Source organism: Pagrus pagrus (assembly GCF_965226575.1).
Source record: "Pagrus pagrus genome assembly, chromosome: 13".
Taxonomy (NCBI): Eukaryota; Metazoa; Chordata; class Actinopteri; order Spariformes; family Sparidae; genus Pagrus; species Pagrus pagrus.
The window spans coordinates 24,868,089-24,884,194 of record NC_140197.1 but is presented as its reverse complement, the minus strand read 5'-3'; the positions used below and the strand labels follow the sequence as shown (position 1 = coordinate 24,884,194).

The 16,106-nt window shown below is 44.7% G+C and overlaps 1 protein-coding gene across 1 annotated transcript; it reads right to left on the bottom strand.

Annotated features, from left to right (window-relative positions):
* Positions 1-7,093: 7,093 nt before the first annotated feature.
* lfng (LFNG O-fucosylpeptide 3-beta-N-acetylglucosaminyltransferase) lies at positions 7,094-13,926 on the bottom strand. Its single transcript, XM_084371375.1, has 8 exons — positions 13,408-13,926; positions 10,089-10,137; positions 9,837-9,939; positions 9,595-9,748; positions 9,421-9,506; positions 9,154-9,319; positions 8,970-9,055; positions 7,094-8,612 (listed from the first exon to the last, which is right to left on the bottom strand). The coding sequence occupies exons 1-8, from the start codon at positions 13,798-13,800 to the stop codon at positions 8,546-8,548; spliced, it is 1,104 nt and encodes a 367-aa protein (XP_084227501.1). The 5' UTR covers positions 13,801-13,926; the 3' UTR covers positions 7,094-8,545.
* Between the last annotated feature and the right edge of the window lie 2,180 nt (positions 13,927-16,106).

Below are 16,106 nucleotides of genomic sequence, written 5' to 3'. Positions count from 1 at the left end.
TCACAGCTTCAGCCCAACAAAACGTGACTATTTTAAACAATGAATTCTGTTCCTCATGAAACAGAAGATCATCTGTAGATGATGTGGGGCCTGTAACACAAAGAAAATGTCACTATGTCTGACTTCATTACTTCAACATGAACATAAGCCGCATAATCACATAACTAGAAGCTGAAGAAACTCTACTTCTAAAGGTTTCAGATTGATTTTGTCAACACTTCATGCAGAATCTGTTGGATTCCTGGAGATGGTAGTGGTGCTATTCCTCCTGGAGATGTGTATGTTGGTGTTTGCTGGTCTTGCAGTGCAGACACGGACCTCAGGCCTGTCTACAGACGACTTTGAGCAGAGCAGAAAGGCAGTTTTGTGTTTGTGACCTCTCTGGGCCGACAGCAGGCGAGAGGTCAGTGTCAGCACCGGGCCACCAGTCTGGTTTTGTCAACTTCCTTCATACCGCCAGCCAGCTGCTGTCGCCCCCAAACACTGACGTCTCATGAGGAAGTCTGGGGGATAAAATGGATTATATTATATAAGATTGTTGGAGTCGACTTCCTTTATCTTTAAAACATTGTTTTTATCACCTGACTCTTGATTTTGATCTATTTTGATTGTTCAGGCTTTAAATGTTTCATTAAACTTGAGTCTTTTGGGTAAAACCTACAAACAAAACACTAAAAAATCCCAAATCCACCATGTTTTTGGCTCTAAATCCAACATTTTTCTTTAATCTTTCAGGGTATTTTCTGTCTCAAAAGATGAATCCAGAGATTACAGCATCCCGCGAGGTTACCTGCTGTTTATTGTGTGGGCCGAGCTAAACAAAGCAGTAAACAAAGCGCGATGGAGGCAGAGAGGTTTTTACAACCCGTCTTACACACAGGCCCAGAGATGCAAATGAAATTTCACACGGTCTCACTGTCGAGGAAATTGAATTACCCTGCTTGTTGCTGCTCTGGAGGAATGCATTACTAATGCTTTGAGGTGAGGAGCTGAATGGAGAGGGAGGGGAGGCGGAGGGGGGAGGACACACACACACACACACACACACAGACACTTCCTGAGTCTGGCCAGGCTCTCTGCCAGGTGGTCAGACCACGGCTCTCCTTCTCCTCACTGCCAGGCAGCTGCATGACGGCCAGGAGACACACGAGAGAGTTAGGGCTGCACCAGACTTCCATTAGAAAATGCACCCGTTTAATGAGGCCAGGAACATCACAGACCTTTTTTAATTGAGACCTTGCGGGTTCTGACTCCTCGTGCAGATGAAATTCTGGTCTCCGTACCCACAACAAACGATGAGTCAGACTGAGCAGATATAAATCATGTCTACCGTAAGTTTACTGACTGGCATTTTCCTAAACAGCGTGCCATAAATATTTAGATGTACTTCCTAACTTTCTGACTACTACATGCTTCCACTCCTTTCATGAGACCAACAAACTAAAGACACTCACAGTGGACGGTCACAACCCAACCACTGGAATAAATGTTGGGAATTTACCTTTCGGTCAAGCCAACGGATATGTTGAAACCCGGCGTTTCCATTGTGTCGCAACTTTATGTGTATTTAGGTTGGGGGCTTATGGTCTGCTCAGGTTTAGGCACAAAAAACACTTGATCGGGGTTAGGAAAGGATCATGTCATGGCCGTCCTGGTTCTGTCCAAGGAAAAGAAAGAGCGGTTGTTACATGTCAGGACAGATGAGGCAGGTGAACCCTGAATGCAAACGCAGGACGTGAGCACCTTTGTGTCTCATTTTCTGGAGGGAACTGCTGCTGCTTTGTGTGCTGCCATGCTCGGGAGGGAGAGGGAGTGGAGGAGACAGGGTGCCTGGTTTGTCTCCTTTGTGGCCGGGGGCTCACAGGGAGGCAGCTGTGTCCTGGGAGTCACCGCTCACGTTATTTACACCTCACCTCCTCCTTTGTGCTCATCACCCGGACCAGTCAGAGGGAGCACGTAGGACCCGGTGAAGGATTTATGGAGCTGTCCTGCTCCTGCTCACCGCGACGCTTCAAGAACTTTCCTCCCTGTTCTTTTAAAGTAAATCTAAATGGCTGCATTAAAGCTTTAGTCTGTCAGTACTTTCAGTCCATGTTTCCTTTTTTGTATAATAATAGTGATGAGTGACGACTGCCTGAGGTTCTCCAGCAACATTTGCATCCTGATTTGCATTTCTGTCAAGCATCATGACTCAGTTATCCCACCTTGATGCAAATTACCTTCATTTAATACATTTTATGTTGCCGTTTAAACTATAAACGCTTTGTCAGTTTAACACTTTGACCTTTTACTGACATAAAAAGTTTTTAAAAGTGAAAAACAACCTATTTTTTTAGTCATTTGAAGCATATAAATGTTTGAGAAATGGTTTAAAATGTGCTATAATGTCATTGTTAGCAGAAACAGGGTCTTTTAAAGTGATTTTGGAGGTAGTTAGCAGCAAGTTTAAAGGATCAGTTCACCCAAAATGTCATTGTCCACAAAACACAGCTTCACAGCAAAGCAGCATTGTGGCATTTTCCTAAACAACTGAAGTAGATGAGTACTAATATGAGGCAAAACAGGAAATGAATGACAATATGACAGAAATATCTTCACTAAAAGAGTTATAACTGTGTAAAATGCTGTAAAATTACAAACACTTGAATGTTAAAAATAATCCAAAAACTCAGGATCAACTGACTTTTAATGTGAAAATCAAACATTTCCTGCAAACCAACTGAGAAAAAGAAAAAAAAAAGCTCCTGGTCAGCTTCAGCCACTCAGGCTGGTCCTCCTCCACATTCCTCAAGTCCTCCACTCAAGTGCTCCTTACTATGAAGTTCAAGTCCTTCTCTGGCGGGGATATGTGATACCTGGATTATCGTAAACAGCCACTTCGTCTGCCTGTAGAGCACATGTTGAGCAGGATTAATGTCTGTGCCAGTTGCTGTGAGATCTCTCTGTGGGCCAGTGGGACTTGTCCCGCCGCTCCTAATCCTGCAGACAATGCAGGCTGTTAATTGGAGACTGACTGATATAGCAAAGGCCAGTCATGAAGACAATGTGTGAGTGGCCAGCGTCTCTGTAATCCTCTGCACTCTCAGGAATGTCCCTCTGTGGCAGCCGTCCAGACTTCACCAGATTACTCCAGCTCCTCACCTCCCACTCAGGGGGTTTTCATTTTACTGACAGTCAGAGCCGCTGTTTTGTTTCAGAGCCGGACAAACACAAAGAGAGCGACTTTACAGAGCTGTGAAACTTCACATATTCCACTGAGAGCGCTGATGGGAGGTGCAAGAAGGCACACCCACGTGTTTGTGTTTTAATCAGCAGGGTTCAAACTGTTAACAGACTTATTACAAGCAGCGGTGTTTCCTGTCACCTTCAGACGGGCTGACACGATGTCACTGTTCAGACCTGTGAGGCCTCAAATATCCAGAGTTTAAACATGTTCTTACACTTTATTACATAGAAATTATAGGAATTTGATATCTCTTTTGAGTATTTCATCTTATTTTGCATCTCCTTGTACTTTGTTTTGTGTCTCTCTGTTTTTTGTCTCTTTGTTGTCATTTTATGTAACTTTGTTGAAGTTGTGTGTCACTTTGTGTCTCTTTGAAGTCATTTTGTATCTGTTTGATGTAGTTTTGTGTCACTCTATAGTCAGTTGTATATTTTTGCATTTTGTTGTTTTGTCTCTTTGTGAGCATCTATTTGTAGTCTTTTCATAATTATGTGTCATTTTTGTTGTCATTGCATCTTATTTTGCATCTCCTTGTCGTCACTTTGTGCCTCTGTGATCATTTTGTGTCTCTTTTAGTAATTCAACGACCATTTGTTAGTCTCTTTGCATCTTTTTGCAGTCGCTTTATGTCTTTTGGCAGTTTTTTTGTTTCTCTTTGTTGTCATTTTGTGTCTTGTTTTGCATCTCATTGATTTGTGTCTCTTTTTGCTGTCGTTTTATGTCTGTGAAGTCGTTTTGTTGTTTTTTACAGTTGTATCGTGTCTCTTTGTTTTCATTTTGTGTCACTTTGTAGTCATTTTGTGTCTTTTTGAAGTTGTCTTGTGTCACTTTGTAGTCGGTTTGTAGCTCTTTTGCGTCTCTTTGTGGTCGTTTGATTTACTTTCCAACAGCAAATGTTAACAGAAACGTACAGCGGCTCTGTTCCTGGGGCTCTGGGTCTATAAATGAAAGGTCTGTTCAGTAATCCCTCCATGATACAAATAAGACAACTACCAGGGGTGGTCAGCCCTCTTTACCATCCAGAAATATATGAGCTGTAGTCACAACAATGATAAAACGGCTCTCAGCTCAGGCTGTCAGGTCAGTACGCGGATGGCAGACAGGACACTCTGTGGTTTTTAATTTGGTTTCTCCCTGGGGGGAAAATATGTAGGTGGTATGACTCAGACAGAAACAAATCAAGCAGGTCGTTTATGTTTTGTAAACAGAACATGATTGACATTTTGGATACGGGATCTTCTATCACTGGAAGATAATCAGCAACAGCCTCCAGTCATATTTCACCACAGTCCACAACTGACAGTTAGACGGTCGACACGTGGTGGAAGTCTGCAGTTGGAGGTTTGTGTTCTTGTAGTCTCTCACCTGTTGCCACAGCATACATATGCAAAACTGCGTTACTGAAATCACTCCACTGTAAGAGTTGAGCAACAGACGTTACACCTGAGTCAATCACGATAGGCCTTCTGACTTCCTATTTAAAGACCTGCCAAAGATTTTAGCAGATGTTTTTTATGGACACACTGTTCAAACTGATATAATCATTGAACAAGTAACGGCAACAACCCCAGACTCCCTTACAGATGTTGTGATTTTAAGAGTTGTTGCGTGAGGAGGAGCTTAACAAACCTTGTGAGACAGCTACAGCATATTCTAAATCATTTGTACCTTCCTGTAAATTCGGCATTAAATGAAATACATTAAGTTGTTTCTTTCCTTATAAAAATGTTCAGTTTGTTGTGACAGCGCTGTAGCAGCCAGTCCACCTCTGTGTCTAAAGTGTGTCTTTACCTGCCAACATTTACACAAAATGGCAGGAAACGTCAAATTTCACAAATACAGTAAACATCGATCATATAGGCAGCTTCTTTGCTTCCAGGTGAGAAAGTCTCCAGACTCCCTTTAAAAAACGCTCAATTTTGAGAGTTGTTGCATCAGGAGGAACTTTATAAACTCTGTTAAATGCTGTTTACAAAAACAAATGACTATTTTGGCCGTCTTGTTAATACGGCAAATGCTAAGCATGCAGATATTCCTTTCTTTGTTTAAGAAACATCAGGTCCGTTTGTCCCGTTTGTCCCATCACTCAGGAGGGACGTTAGTACCAGATCTGAAGTCCCTCTTAGTGTCTCAAGTGGTCCCTCCTCTCTGTAATCTGTCCAAACTGTCTCCTGAAAATCTTGGCCTCAGCCTTGGGGTGTAAATTGAAATTCTGATAGCGTACACTTTAGAGCTCAGTCTCACTGTATTTATTGTTCTGCAGCTGCTGTATGGGAACAGACATAATTGCAACAGCAAACATTAAGGAAAAATAAACAGAGGAAAAACTACAATTCATTCAAAGTTGCTCACAGATGTGACAGACTGGTATGTTTAAGGGATCACTGATGCGTGAGGATTATAAATAAGCTGGAGGAAATGCTTATAGGCGAATTTAAATCTCATACGCCTCCTTTATTTCCTCTCATTGCAATGCTTCGTTACCTTTTAACCATTTGATAGTGTCTCTTTGGTTATGACTTTAAAAATGTTACATACAAGAGACAGTTTTGAGAGTTTAAGCTTTAAAAGAGGCAGATTACACCAACACACTAATGATTTATTTGTGTAAAAACCTTCCTCTGTTGTAGGAAAAGATCAAACTGCTGCTGATCCGATTACTGTTTGCACTTTCACAGCTTGCCAATTTAATAATACAAGAGTTTTATGCTTAAGCCACATGCCCTCTTTTCCCATGGGTGCAGTGCCAGAGGAGGGATCTGTCTCTTCCTCTTGTTAGCCGTCTGGCTGAGGCTGAAGAAATGGTTAAAGCTACCAATCAAACTGCTCCTCTTGTGCTATTTCGTACCCTGTATGATTTGAAACTACCGTACAGATTAATTGGAAACATTTTGTGAGTGATCTGGGAGAAGAAAGAGGGGCACAGATGACTGATGTCTGTTTGAACATGAGATTTAGACACATAAAAGACTTGCCGTTTTTCCCACTATACATTTCTGGAAGGCAAAGCTGTGATTATGGTTTGTGGTGGGGATGTTTGCTCCAAGTAATTTGTCTCCCATGCGAGGCTTTGGTGATGGATCTTCAGCTCTGGGTCTGCTAGAGTTCATCCAGCGTGCTTTCAGACTAATAACTTTTTTTTTTAATGGAATTGAGGATAACAATTAGAAGAATTACAAGTATTCAGTGTTTTTCACCAGAACATAAGAGTGTAAAATCCTACAAGAGGCTTTTATAGTCTTAAAATTTATAGCATTTTTCTCACATTGTAAAAATAATCCATCACAAGTAAAAGTCTACAAGGATTCCTGACAGAGTGACATTACATATATTATATAATTAGACTTATGTGTTGATGTGAACAGCATTTTTAATGTTAGCAGGAGTTGATTTTACCTGCTCATGGCCACAGATCGAACCTGGGCGGCTGCAGTGAAGACGGGGCCCCTGTACATGGGACTCCTGCTCTACCAACCGAGCTTAACGGCGCCCCGGCTTATAAAATCTTAAGAAGGTAAATAATTAGTAACTCCAGGAAGTTAGGCTACATAACACCAAGTCGATTTTACACTTTACTGTTTTATAACATATTAATAAACTATATATAATGTATTAAATACTGAACTTTAGAGGTGCTTGTTAGCCGCCCTGGCTGCTTGCTGTAGCTTCACATTTAGCAAATGTAGCTGTGTTATTGTTACAAAAGGTACTAGTAGTAACTAAACCCTTCATATAAACTGCAAAGTAAAAAGTACTGTAACTCCCACTGAAATGTAGTGGAGTAAGTAACCAGTAACTTAAAAAAGTAATCTTGTGGAATATGAAAGGTGCGTAGAAGACAGGCAAATAAAAACATGACAAAATATGTAATGTTTCTCAGTGGTTATGCACTTTTATTCAAAGTTTTAGGTCCCACCGTGGGTCCCATGGTAGTTAATACCAGGATCAGCTCATAATCCCTGAGAAGCCAGTATTGGGAATGAACTGCTCAGACCCTCCAGATACTGGAGAATAAACACCACAGTCATGTAACACAGTTCAAAGCAGTACAAAAAAAAAAATCATGTCCAGGTCATTAAAAGCGTACGTAAACCACGAATTACATTCTACACATTATACAATCACTACGAATTTAAACACAGTACACAATACTGTCATCAAGATGTACAGCGCAACCCAATATGGGTGAGAGAGGACACGGAGGGAACAGACACCTCCATGTGGAAACACTGATGTTGCTCTTGTTAAGTTCTCACCTCGCAGGCCTCGACAGTAACCAGCCAGTGTTGTGTGTAAATAAAGAACATGAATTTTATAATAACAGGAGGCACATCAGTCTTTTGTGCAAACTATTATAGACTGCGGCTCAGATTACACATGTGGTTATTATTTAGATGCCAACTGGCTTACATCCGAGACGAAAGTCACTAATTCGCCACTGTCGAGCCTCGTGAGGTGAGCGTCTTTCCAGGAGCAAATACCAGCTCATTTGAAACTCAGCTGTGCAATTATAAAACAAAACAAAAATAAACTTTTCAAAGCTGATTGCAACCCCGAAATCAAAATCTCTTCCACTCGTTATTCTTCCCTGATTGTGACAAATGCAAGGAGTCTTATTAAATACATAAAACTTAGAATAGATATTGAGATTTTGAGGGGTTATTAGTTAATTTTCCGTTAGTTTGGACACAAATCTGAAGCATGTCGTTAAAGGACGTAAATTAGGTCAGTTTGCTAAAAAATATCAAAAAGTGCTTCGTCCTGATATGCTTCAGTTAAGGATGCATTTGGAGATCTGCCTACTGCCAGCTCAGCTTGTGGGAGAAATAACACTGTTAACTCAAAAGCACAACAACATCTTCATATTAGAGCGTTTGTCCGGAGTCATCGGAGTGAAACAAAAATCGCCAAATTATATGTGATAAAAGCCTACAAGCGAAGACCGTCTTTTAAAAAGCGCAAAGAAACAAAATAAATGTTAATGTAAAGCTGGCAAAAAGGCTTGAATATATGACAATACATTCTATGAGAATTGCAGATACATTTACAAGCAACATATACATCACAAAGCTCAACTGATTGCCTGCAAAGCTTAGCGCTGAAAGCTACTTCCTGCCGGGAGCTGGAGACGAGGTCCAGGCTCCAGGACAGGAAGGAATATAGTCCCGAGGCGGGCCGCACAGCAGCCCAGTAAAACTATTAAAGACCGCAAACAACTGCAATACAGCAGCGGCGCGGTCTGATACCAAACACTGGTCCCCACGAGCCTTTCAGATACCGAGGCAGGACGGGGACGAGGATGAGAAAGGAGCGGTCGCCCTAGAAGGCAACCTGGGGGGGACACCAGGGGGTGTCTGGGTACAGGAGACAGTGCACAGACTTGAACCTGGAAGACAGAGATGAGAGAGTTGGAGTTAGATTTGCTGCAAAGTCTTAAAACTGAGATTAAATCTGTGAAACTTCATTAAAGGGTCACTCCGCCAATTTTACAATGAAGTTTACAAGTCGTGAAGAGAACTACTGCATATTTGAAAAAAGTAGTATAAGCACTTTTGTGGCTCCAGAGGAAGCTGCATGTTATCTGATAAATTGCCCCCAGTGATGTCACTCATTGGCTAAGTTGCATTGTGGGTGATGTAGGCAGCAGGACACAAAAGGCTTTATGCTACTTTTGTCGCCTGTAAACGGACTTTAACGTGTAAAACTGGTGGAGTTGCCCTTTAAATACAGAACAGTCTCTCACCTCGATGGATCCTCCTCCACAGGAAAAGCCCCTTTCAAATTGATGATGTTGCTCTTATTTTCGAACATCCCATAACTGAGAGTGATCTGGAGGATAAGATACAGACAGAATATAAATATCACAGAAAAAACACCTGACTCATGACTTCATCCTGGGGAGAAAGATGAGCTTCCACGCCTCTCACCTGCTTGTGAATCTCAGATCTTGACACCTGTTGCAGGTTCTCCAGGTGGGAGTGGAACAGGTTGCTGCGGGTCAGAGGAACCCCCAGAACCGACTCGATGATGTAGCCGATGGTGCAGTCGTCGGGCAGGCGGATCTTCTCTGCCGTGTTCATGAAGTGACCACCGCTGGAGGGACGAAAAAATAGACATCTGGTTAGAGCTGATTATTCTTGAGACTGAACACAGTTTTATTTTGAAAAGCAAGTACATCTGTATCTGTGTCTCACCTGGCCCACGGGCTCATCTTCAGCGCCAGGCCCCGGCTCACACAGAAGCCTGCTCCTCCGGTAGCGAACCAGAAGTTGACTGGTTTCTAGAAGGACACAGAATAAGTTTGTCAACACAAAATAACCTGACAAATGTATATGATCTGACACCAAAAGTAAGAATCTTCTGCGTACCATCTTATTGTCGCCCAGCCTCTCTGTGGCCTCGATGGGCCGGTCCAGGCTTGGTTTACCGAGGTACATGTCCTGGGTGTGAGGGTACTGGGACAGGAGCTTCACCAGAGTCCGAACATTCACGTAGTTGTCGTCGTCCACATGACAGAACCACCTACGCAGCAGACACAGAGGACTCATTAGATCCAGACTGATGAAGAAACCAGCATTAAAAATAAAAATCAAGCGTCGGAGATGCTTACTTTTTCCCCGACTCGATGAACTTGTCGTACTCCACCGCCATCTTGCAAGACAGAGCTTGCCGGCTGTGAGCTGCAGAGCAGTTGGTGTTGATTGCATGACTCCCTGTGGCGACGATAAAAGAGATATATCAGTGGAGGCTCACAGAAGAAAAAAAGCTCGAAGCAAAATTTTTATCATCGTTAATGACGTGTGATGCAGTTTCTCAAAGCGCCTCTCTGTTCCCAACATGAAATCCCCCTCATGAAACTCACCAATTTTCTTTTTAAGTTCCTCGTCTTCTCCGTCTGTGAAGATGTACGACTGTGAACAAACAAAGAGACAACACAGATAAGTGCACTTGCTCTTTAAATCCATAAAATCAAAACGACTTTGGGTGATCATGTGGCGCGATCACACGATGACATTCAACAGTGCTTCCAAAGTCCTTCCTCCTCGCATCCAGCCCGGTGCGATTAGCATCAATCGACGTGCCTTTTATGCAGTGGAAAACACGTCGAGTTAAACAACCCCCGGCTCTAATAAAGCCCTTTTGTCCCGTGTTTCACTCTCTCCATGGCAACTATGCAGCCGTCCCGAAGCATCCCAGACATAGAACAAAGCAGGAGGCAGACTGTCCGCCCCCACGCACACCCCATTCATGCGCCCCATCCCCCGGCTGAGCCCCCATCGCTCTGCTGGACCTGCTGCCGGGCTTCAACAGCAGCAAACAGGTCTGACAGACCAGCAACACAATCCTCTGTGTGTGTGCTCGCTGCTGTATGACTGACAGACTCAAGAATTGAACCACGAGCCTGCAGGCGCTTGTTAAATGTAGCAGCTACTCATAAAAAGGAGTTAACAACAAAGAGACGGGAACACACTTTCAAAAGGAGCAGGGGGAGATTAGACTGAGCAGGTGCAAGCTGCTGAATGGTGATGATGAAAAGGCCGCCGGCGCTGAGCTTTGTAACCGCCAGTGGTGTGTTTACTCTTCACCTCAGGTGAGGCAGCACCTGCCGAGCATCACGCTACCTTATCTACGCCACGTGTCTCTACATGCCAGGTCGTGGCGCCTCAGCCCCTCGCTGACAGAAGTTCGGCACGGTGCTGCTGCTGGGCCACTTTTCATGCTTTTTCTTTCTTTTCCGCCCAAACTTTTTATTTGTGGAGCAAACTCCCAGCAGATGTAGCTCGATGCTTGTATTTGTTTAAGGAAGGGTGGTGGTTTTCGCTGGTGAAGGGATCAGAGGCTGGCGCTGTTTGCTTTAAAGCCCGTTGAATAGACAGCCTAATCACTGAGGCAGCTGCCAGAGCTGCCAGGGCACTGACAGAGGGAGGGAGGGAGGGAGGGAGGATGGAGAGAGGAGGAGGAGGAGGGGGGGTCTCACTGCTGATTAGTAAATCGAAAACCATGTGTGGCCATTCACCCCCACTTCACCCTCTATCCTGCCCCCCCTCCTCCCCTCCAAGCAGAGCCTCTTGAATAGAACAATGCTGCGAGTTTTCATGCTGGGTAAAGTCTCCACTGGGTAAATTCGAAATATGTTTGCCAGCATTTGCATACAGCTGCAGGAGTTAACTAAAGAGAAACCTCCCGGGAAAGTCCGCCTTTGTTTCTTAACTGAAACTTAAAAGAACAGTTACTTTGAGTGAATACTAATTCCTACCGAAAAGAAAGAAAGAGTTTGAAGCAGAGATAAGAGGCGACAGGGTGGAGGAGGAGGGGGCTGCACTCCTGACCACAGGAAGGCCTGGCACGGCCCTGTCTGAGCTGAACGTGGTGCCTGGCTGGCTGTCTCCAGCTCCACGGGAAGGAAGGGCATCGCTCCCCTCCCTCCATCAAACACTTCCCCCTTCTGTCCAAGAAATTCAAAGCATTTTTCTATCAGGACAAATGAAATGGACATCAGAGTGCCTGAATGGCCGCAGCGCGGACAGTAAAGGATGAAGAGCAGGCACAGATTTTTTTCGACCCCAGGCTTCTGAATCCTTCTGATTAACTCGACAACTCGGCCAAGTGTTTTTCTTCTAAACGCTAAAAGCGCTCTTTGTTGGGTTGCTGGCTAATTATCATACTCTTAAGAGAGGAATGCATGGCACACCATGAAGATGGAGGTGCCAGCTGCAAAATGAATTCACGCTCTGATAGAAGCAGCTGCTACTTGCCAGATTTAGAGATCAATTTGTGGCCGATCAACGCTGTGGAACGAGAAGTATTGCGGGCAATTTTGTTCTTTTGTTTTACAGTTCTGAAGCCTTGTTGTTGGGGAAGAGGTACTGATTTTAAAAAATGACTTCAGTCTTTGGGTTTGGTTCTCGCCACAAAGGAGATCTTTTCACATAAATGCTGTTTACTCTCTGAATGGGCTCAAAGATTAAGAAGGCCACAGGCACTATTGTGTCAACACAGCTATCACTGAGATAATCTTCCCTCCCTCTTCTCATGCAAACAGCAGCAGATAGCAGCAGCTCCATCTGCATACAGGAGAAGGGATCTCACCAACAGCAGTGAGAAATAACAGAGTCTTTGCAGAAACAATACTTTTCTCCCTTGTGTCTCTAAAAGCGATCCAAACTCCGCAGATGTTCGTCAGCTGAGCGTGAGAATCAAACCTGAACACTGAGGATGCACCATATGTACATTGTGGGAACTGGGAGCATCATATGGCTGGCATTAAGGCCGTCCTTTGTTACCCTCTCCTGACCACCTGTCACCCTTCCTGCAGGAACTCCCTCTTGCATTGTGGGCTCAGTCTGTCCTTTTTGTCCACGCAGCCACCCCGCCAGCTGCCTCCCTGCCCGTGAGCCCTGCTGTTGGGTGGGTTAACTTAACATCAACCTGTGCAGTGTGAGCAGATGTTGCAGGTGATTCTGTCTGATCGGGGACTGACAGCCTGTGATTATCCTCCAGAGAGGAAACTTTAGTGGCGCTCGAGATAAAAGAGAGAAACCCTGTGTGTGACAGCGCCCGAGGCAAATTAAAAAGACTTCAGAAAGAAGCACATGTGACGCCTCTGGGTGCTGGATAAAATCACTTTGACTACAGCCGAGCATGTCTTTGTGCAGCTCGCTTCCCGGCACAAACTTGCCTATAGATGCGCCCCTTTGTCCCCCCAAGCATCCCCTTAACGAAGCCCCCCAGTTTTCCCATCCCTCCAGCAAAGCTTGACCCAGACTCGGCTCCCACGTTCCCATGGAGAGAGGGGAGACAAGGGGCTGGGAAAGCTTTTCTTCCCCCTTCAGAAAGACGCTTTGTTAGTCCTGGAAGGGGGACAGCGCTGGAGTTTGGTGCTGTGAAGCATCCATTGCACCGGGGGCATTCACAGGGACACCCAAAGAGGAGGAGGGATAATAGAGAGTGGGGAGAGAGGGGAGGGAGAAGAGGGAGAGCTGAAACTGCTCCCTCCGTTCTCAGGGACATCACTCAGAGGAGAATAAAAAGTGACAGAGCTGGAGAAACTCAGCAGTGTGTCAGGAGGAACAATGCAGCCATGAAACACACATCACCTCCTCGCCATCCCCTCACATCAACAGTTACTTGTGCACAAAACATGACTGATTTCAAGAATTGATTTTGCACTCGTCCTTTACCTGCTGCATGTTCCTGGAGATCCACGTGTCCAGCAGCAGGTTCAGCCTGGACTGATGGAACTTCTTGGTGGTCTTCACGGCGATGAAGATGTCATCCGCGCTGATGTCCTCGGCTGGAGGCGGGTCTGCGGAGGACGCGGGGGAGCGTGCGGGCCTCTCCACCTCCCTGCGGCCCCGGGTCAGCTTGGTGAAGTAGGCGGAGAACCCGCTCTTCACCGGCGCGTCCTCCTCTTGGAGCAGAGCGCGCGTCCCTGCGTCCTGCTCCGCGCTCGGCTCCTCATCCAGCTGAGCCCGGTGATGCTGCTGCTGCACGGCGACCACCAGCAGCAGCAGGCAGACGCAGGCTGCGCTGGCTGCAGTGATGGCTGTCTTCTTTCCATTATTCTTCAACATGATTAAACCCAAAAAAAAAAAAAAAAAGACTAAAAACTATGAAGCGGCGCGACGAAACTCCAAAGCAAAGTCCATATGGTGCTTTTTTAATTAATGTTTCCTTTTAAACGACGCGTCCGTCAGGGTGCATGGCTCAATCACATATGGATGAATAGAAAAGAAGGGGCATTTATAAGCTTCCACGCTGGCCACGCCTCGTGGGAGGTCCTTGAACGCAGCATGCCGGCCAGTGACGCAGCAAAGAGGCGTGGTCGTGACTCTCTGTGTGTCACTAACATGTAGTTCAGTTTGGCTTTTGGAGATAGTGTGAGTAAAAGATTGACCCAAGGAAAACAAAACAGCAGGAAAGGTGTGTTAAAGCCGCACCTGCATCACTCACACACTCTGAGCTCTGAAGCTGCAGTCAGACCTGTGAAGCCGTTTGGATCCAGCCGACTGTGAGCTCAGAAAAAACAGCCCCTATTGTTCCTCGCTGACCTTGTGAGGGCTCCAAACAGTTGGCCCATTCCTGAACACTTGTTATTCAAATTCTGGCTCTCGCAACCGAGTGCCGTCTGCTGCCGGGACGCTCACCAAAAGACGTGCAGAGCGACACGCAGCTGGTGGAGCCACAATGAGCCCCCACCGACTCGCAGGAACCACCAGATTTAGACGGTTCAGAATCAAACAAATGTCTGGTCAAATAAAATCTGAGGGAATTTAACTAAATCCAAAGTATGAGGTTAAATCTCTTTGCTTTGGACAAAGGCAGCTGAAAACACACATGGTGTTGGTGTCATTCCAGATATTGTGTAAGGTCACCTTTGTGATAAACTCCCCAAAAGTCAATGTTGTTTAAGGTGTATGAGGCAAAGTCTGAGTCACGCCCTACATTCACAACACTGCTTCTCTAGCTGAAGGAAAAGTTCACTCAAAAATTTAGATGTAGTCTTTATCTACTCACCTCATGTCGAAAGTCCACCAAACAGCCCGGGATTAAAAAGAAAGAAACACCTGCAGTGGAGATAAGTTTTCCCTGAGAAAAAGATTTTGAAAAACAATTATCTGACTAGTGCAAATACAAGTAAAGTCAGAGGAGTTAAAGGAACAGTTGCCCCCGAAATGAATCATTATCTTCTCTCCCTTATGCTGAGGGAAAGTCAGGTGAAGTTTCGTAGTCCACAAAACGTTTCTGGAGCTTCACAGCAAAACAGCGGTGCAGCGTCCTCCTAAACAACTCAAGTAGATGGGGACTTGTTTTAAAATGTTAAAAAAAAAGTAATGTATCACATATTGCTAGTTACTATCCTTTGAAAGTAATACGTTTCTTAACAATATTACTATTCGCAACTCATTGCATTTAGAAATCAATTGGAAAAAGACGACCTCACTGCAAAAACTTTGGGCTTGGAGCCACATCATAAACACTTCATTTTAGGTGGTAACACAGTACTGGACACAGTAACTGTAACAATAATACTGGAACTCCTATTAGAAACGTGATTATATTACTCTATTACTGCTTAAAGTAAAAATGTTTTACTGTAACTTGTTAGTTCGTAGCGCGTTACCCCAACACCGTTTGTTTAGGAGAATCGCTGTTTTGCTGTGAAGCTCCAGAAATGTCTTGTGGACTTTCCATCAGCATGAGGGTGAGCAGTTAAAGACTGAAATTTTCATTTTTGCGTGAACTTATCCTTTAACTCCTCTGTCTTTACTTCAGTTGGACTAGTGGGAGAGCTGTTTTCCAAGAGAAAAACTCATTTTCCACTGCAGGTGTTTCTTTGTTTTAACTCTGGCACACAGGACATGAGTTACCTCTCTGCTTTGTCGCTCCTGACAAGCTCTTTTATTCACCTTTTAAAAGTGTGCATAGAAAAGGCGTCTTAAAGCGAGCACAAGAAACCAGGCAGAGGGGGCTGTCTCTGTGGCCTTCATTCTTCTCCGATCATCCGCCTCTTTCTGCCGAGCTTGCAGGGCATTCGTCCCACCTCGGAAACTCTCTTTGCTCCTTTGGACCCGTGAAAACAATGTCGGTTGTTAAAGTTCTGCAGCCGTATTAGCTCCAACCTCCCCCTCGCTTCAGCCTTTTGCTCGCTCCGCTGACACCGATAGAAAAACACTTTCTTGTCCCTTTTGAATACAGCTCCACTTCATCTTTGAGCTCCCCCCCCTCGAACACTACTGCTGAATACCAGTGAGATTAAACCCAGTTTTCTTCAGACAAGCCCACTTCCTCACCACAGCGCCCACAAACCCACAAATAAACACCACAGTGTGCTTGATTTTACCCCTGATGGTATCAGCATGTTGGGGGATCTGCTATT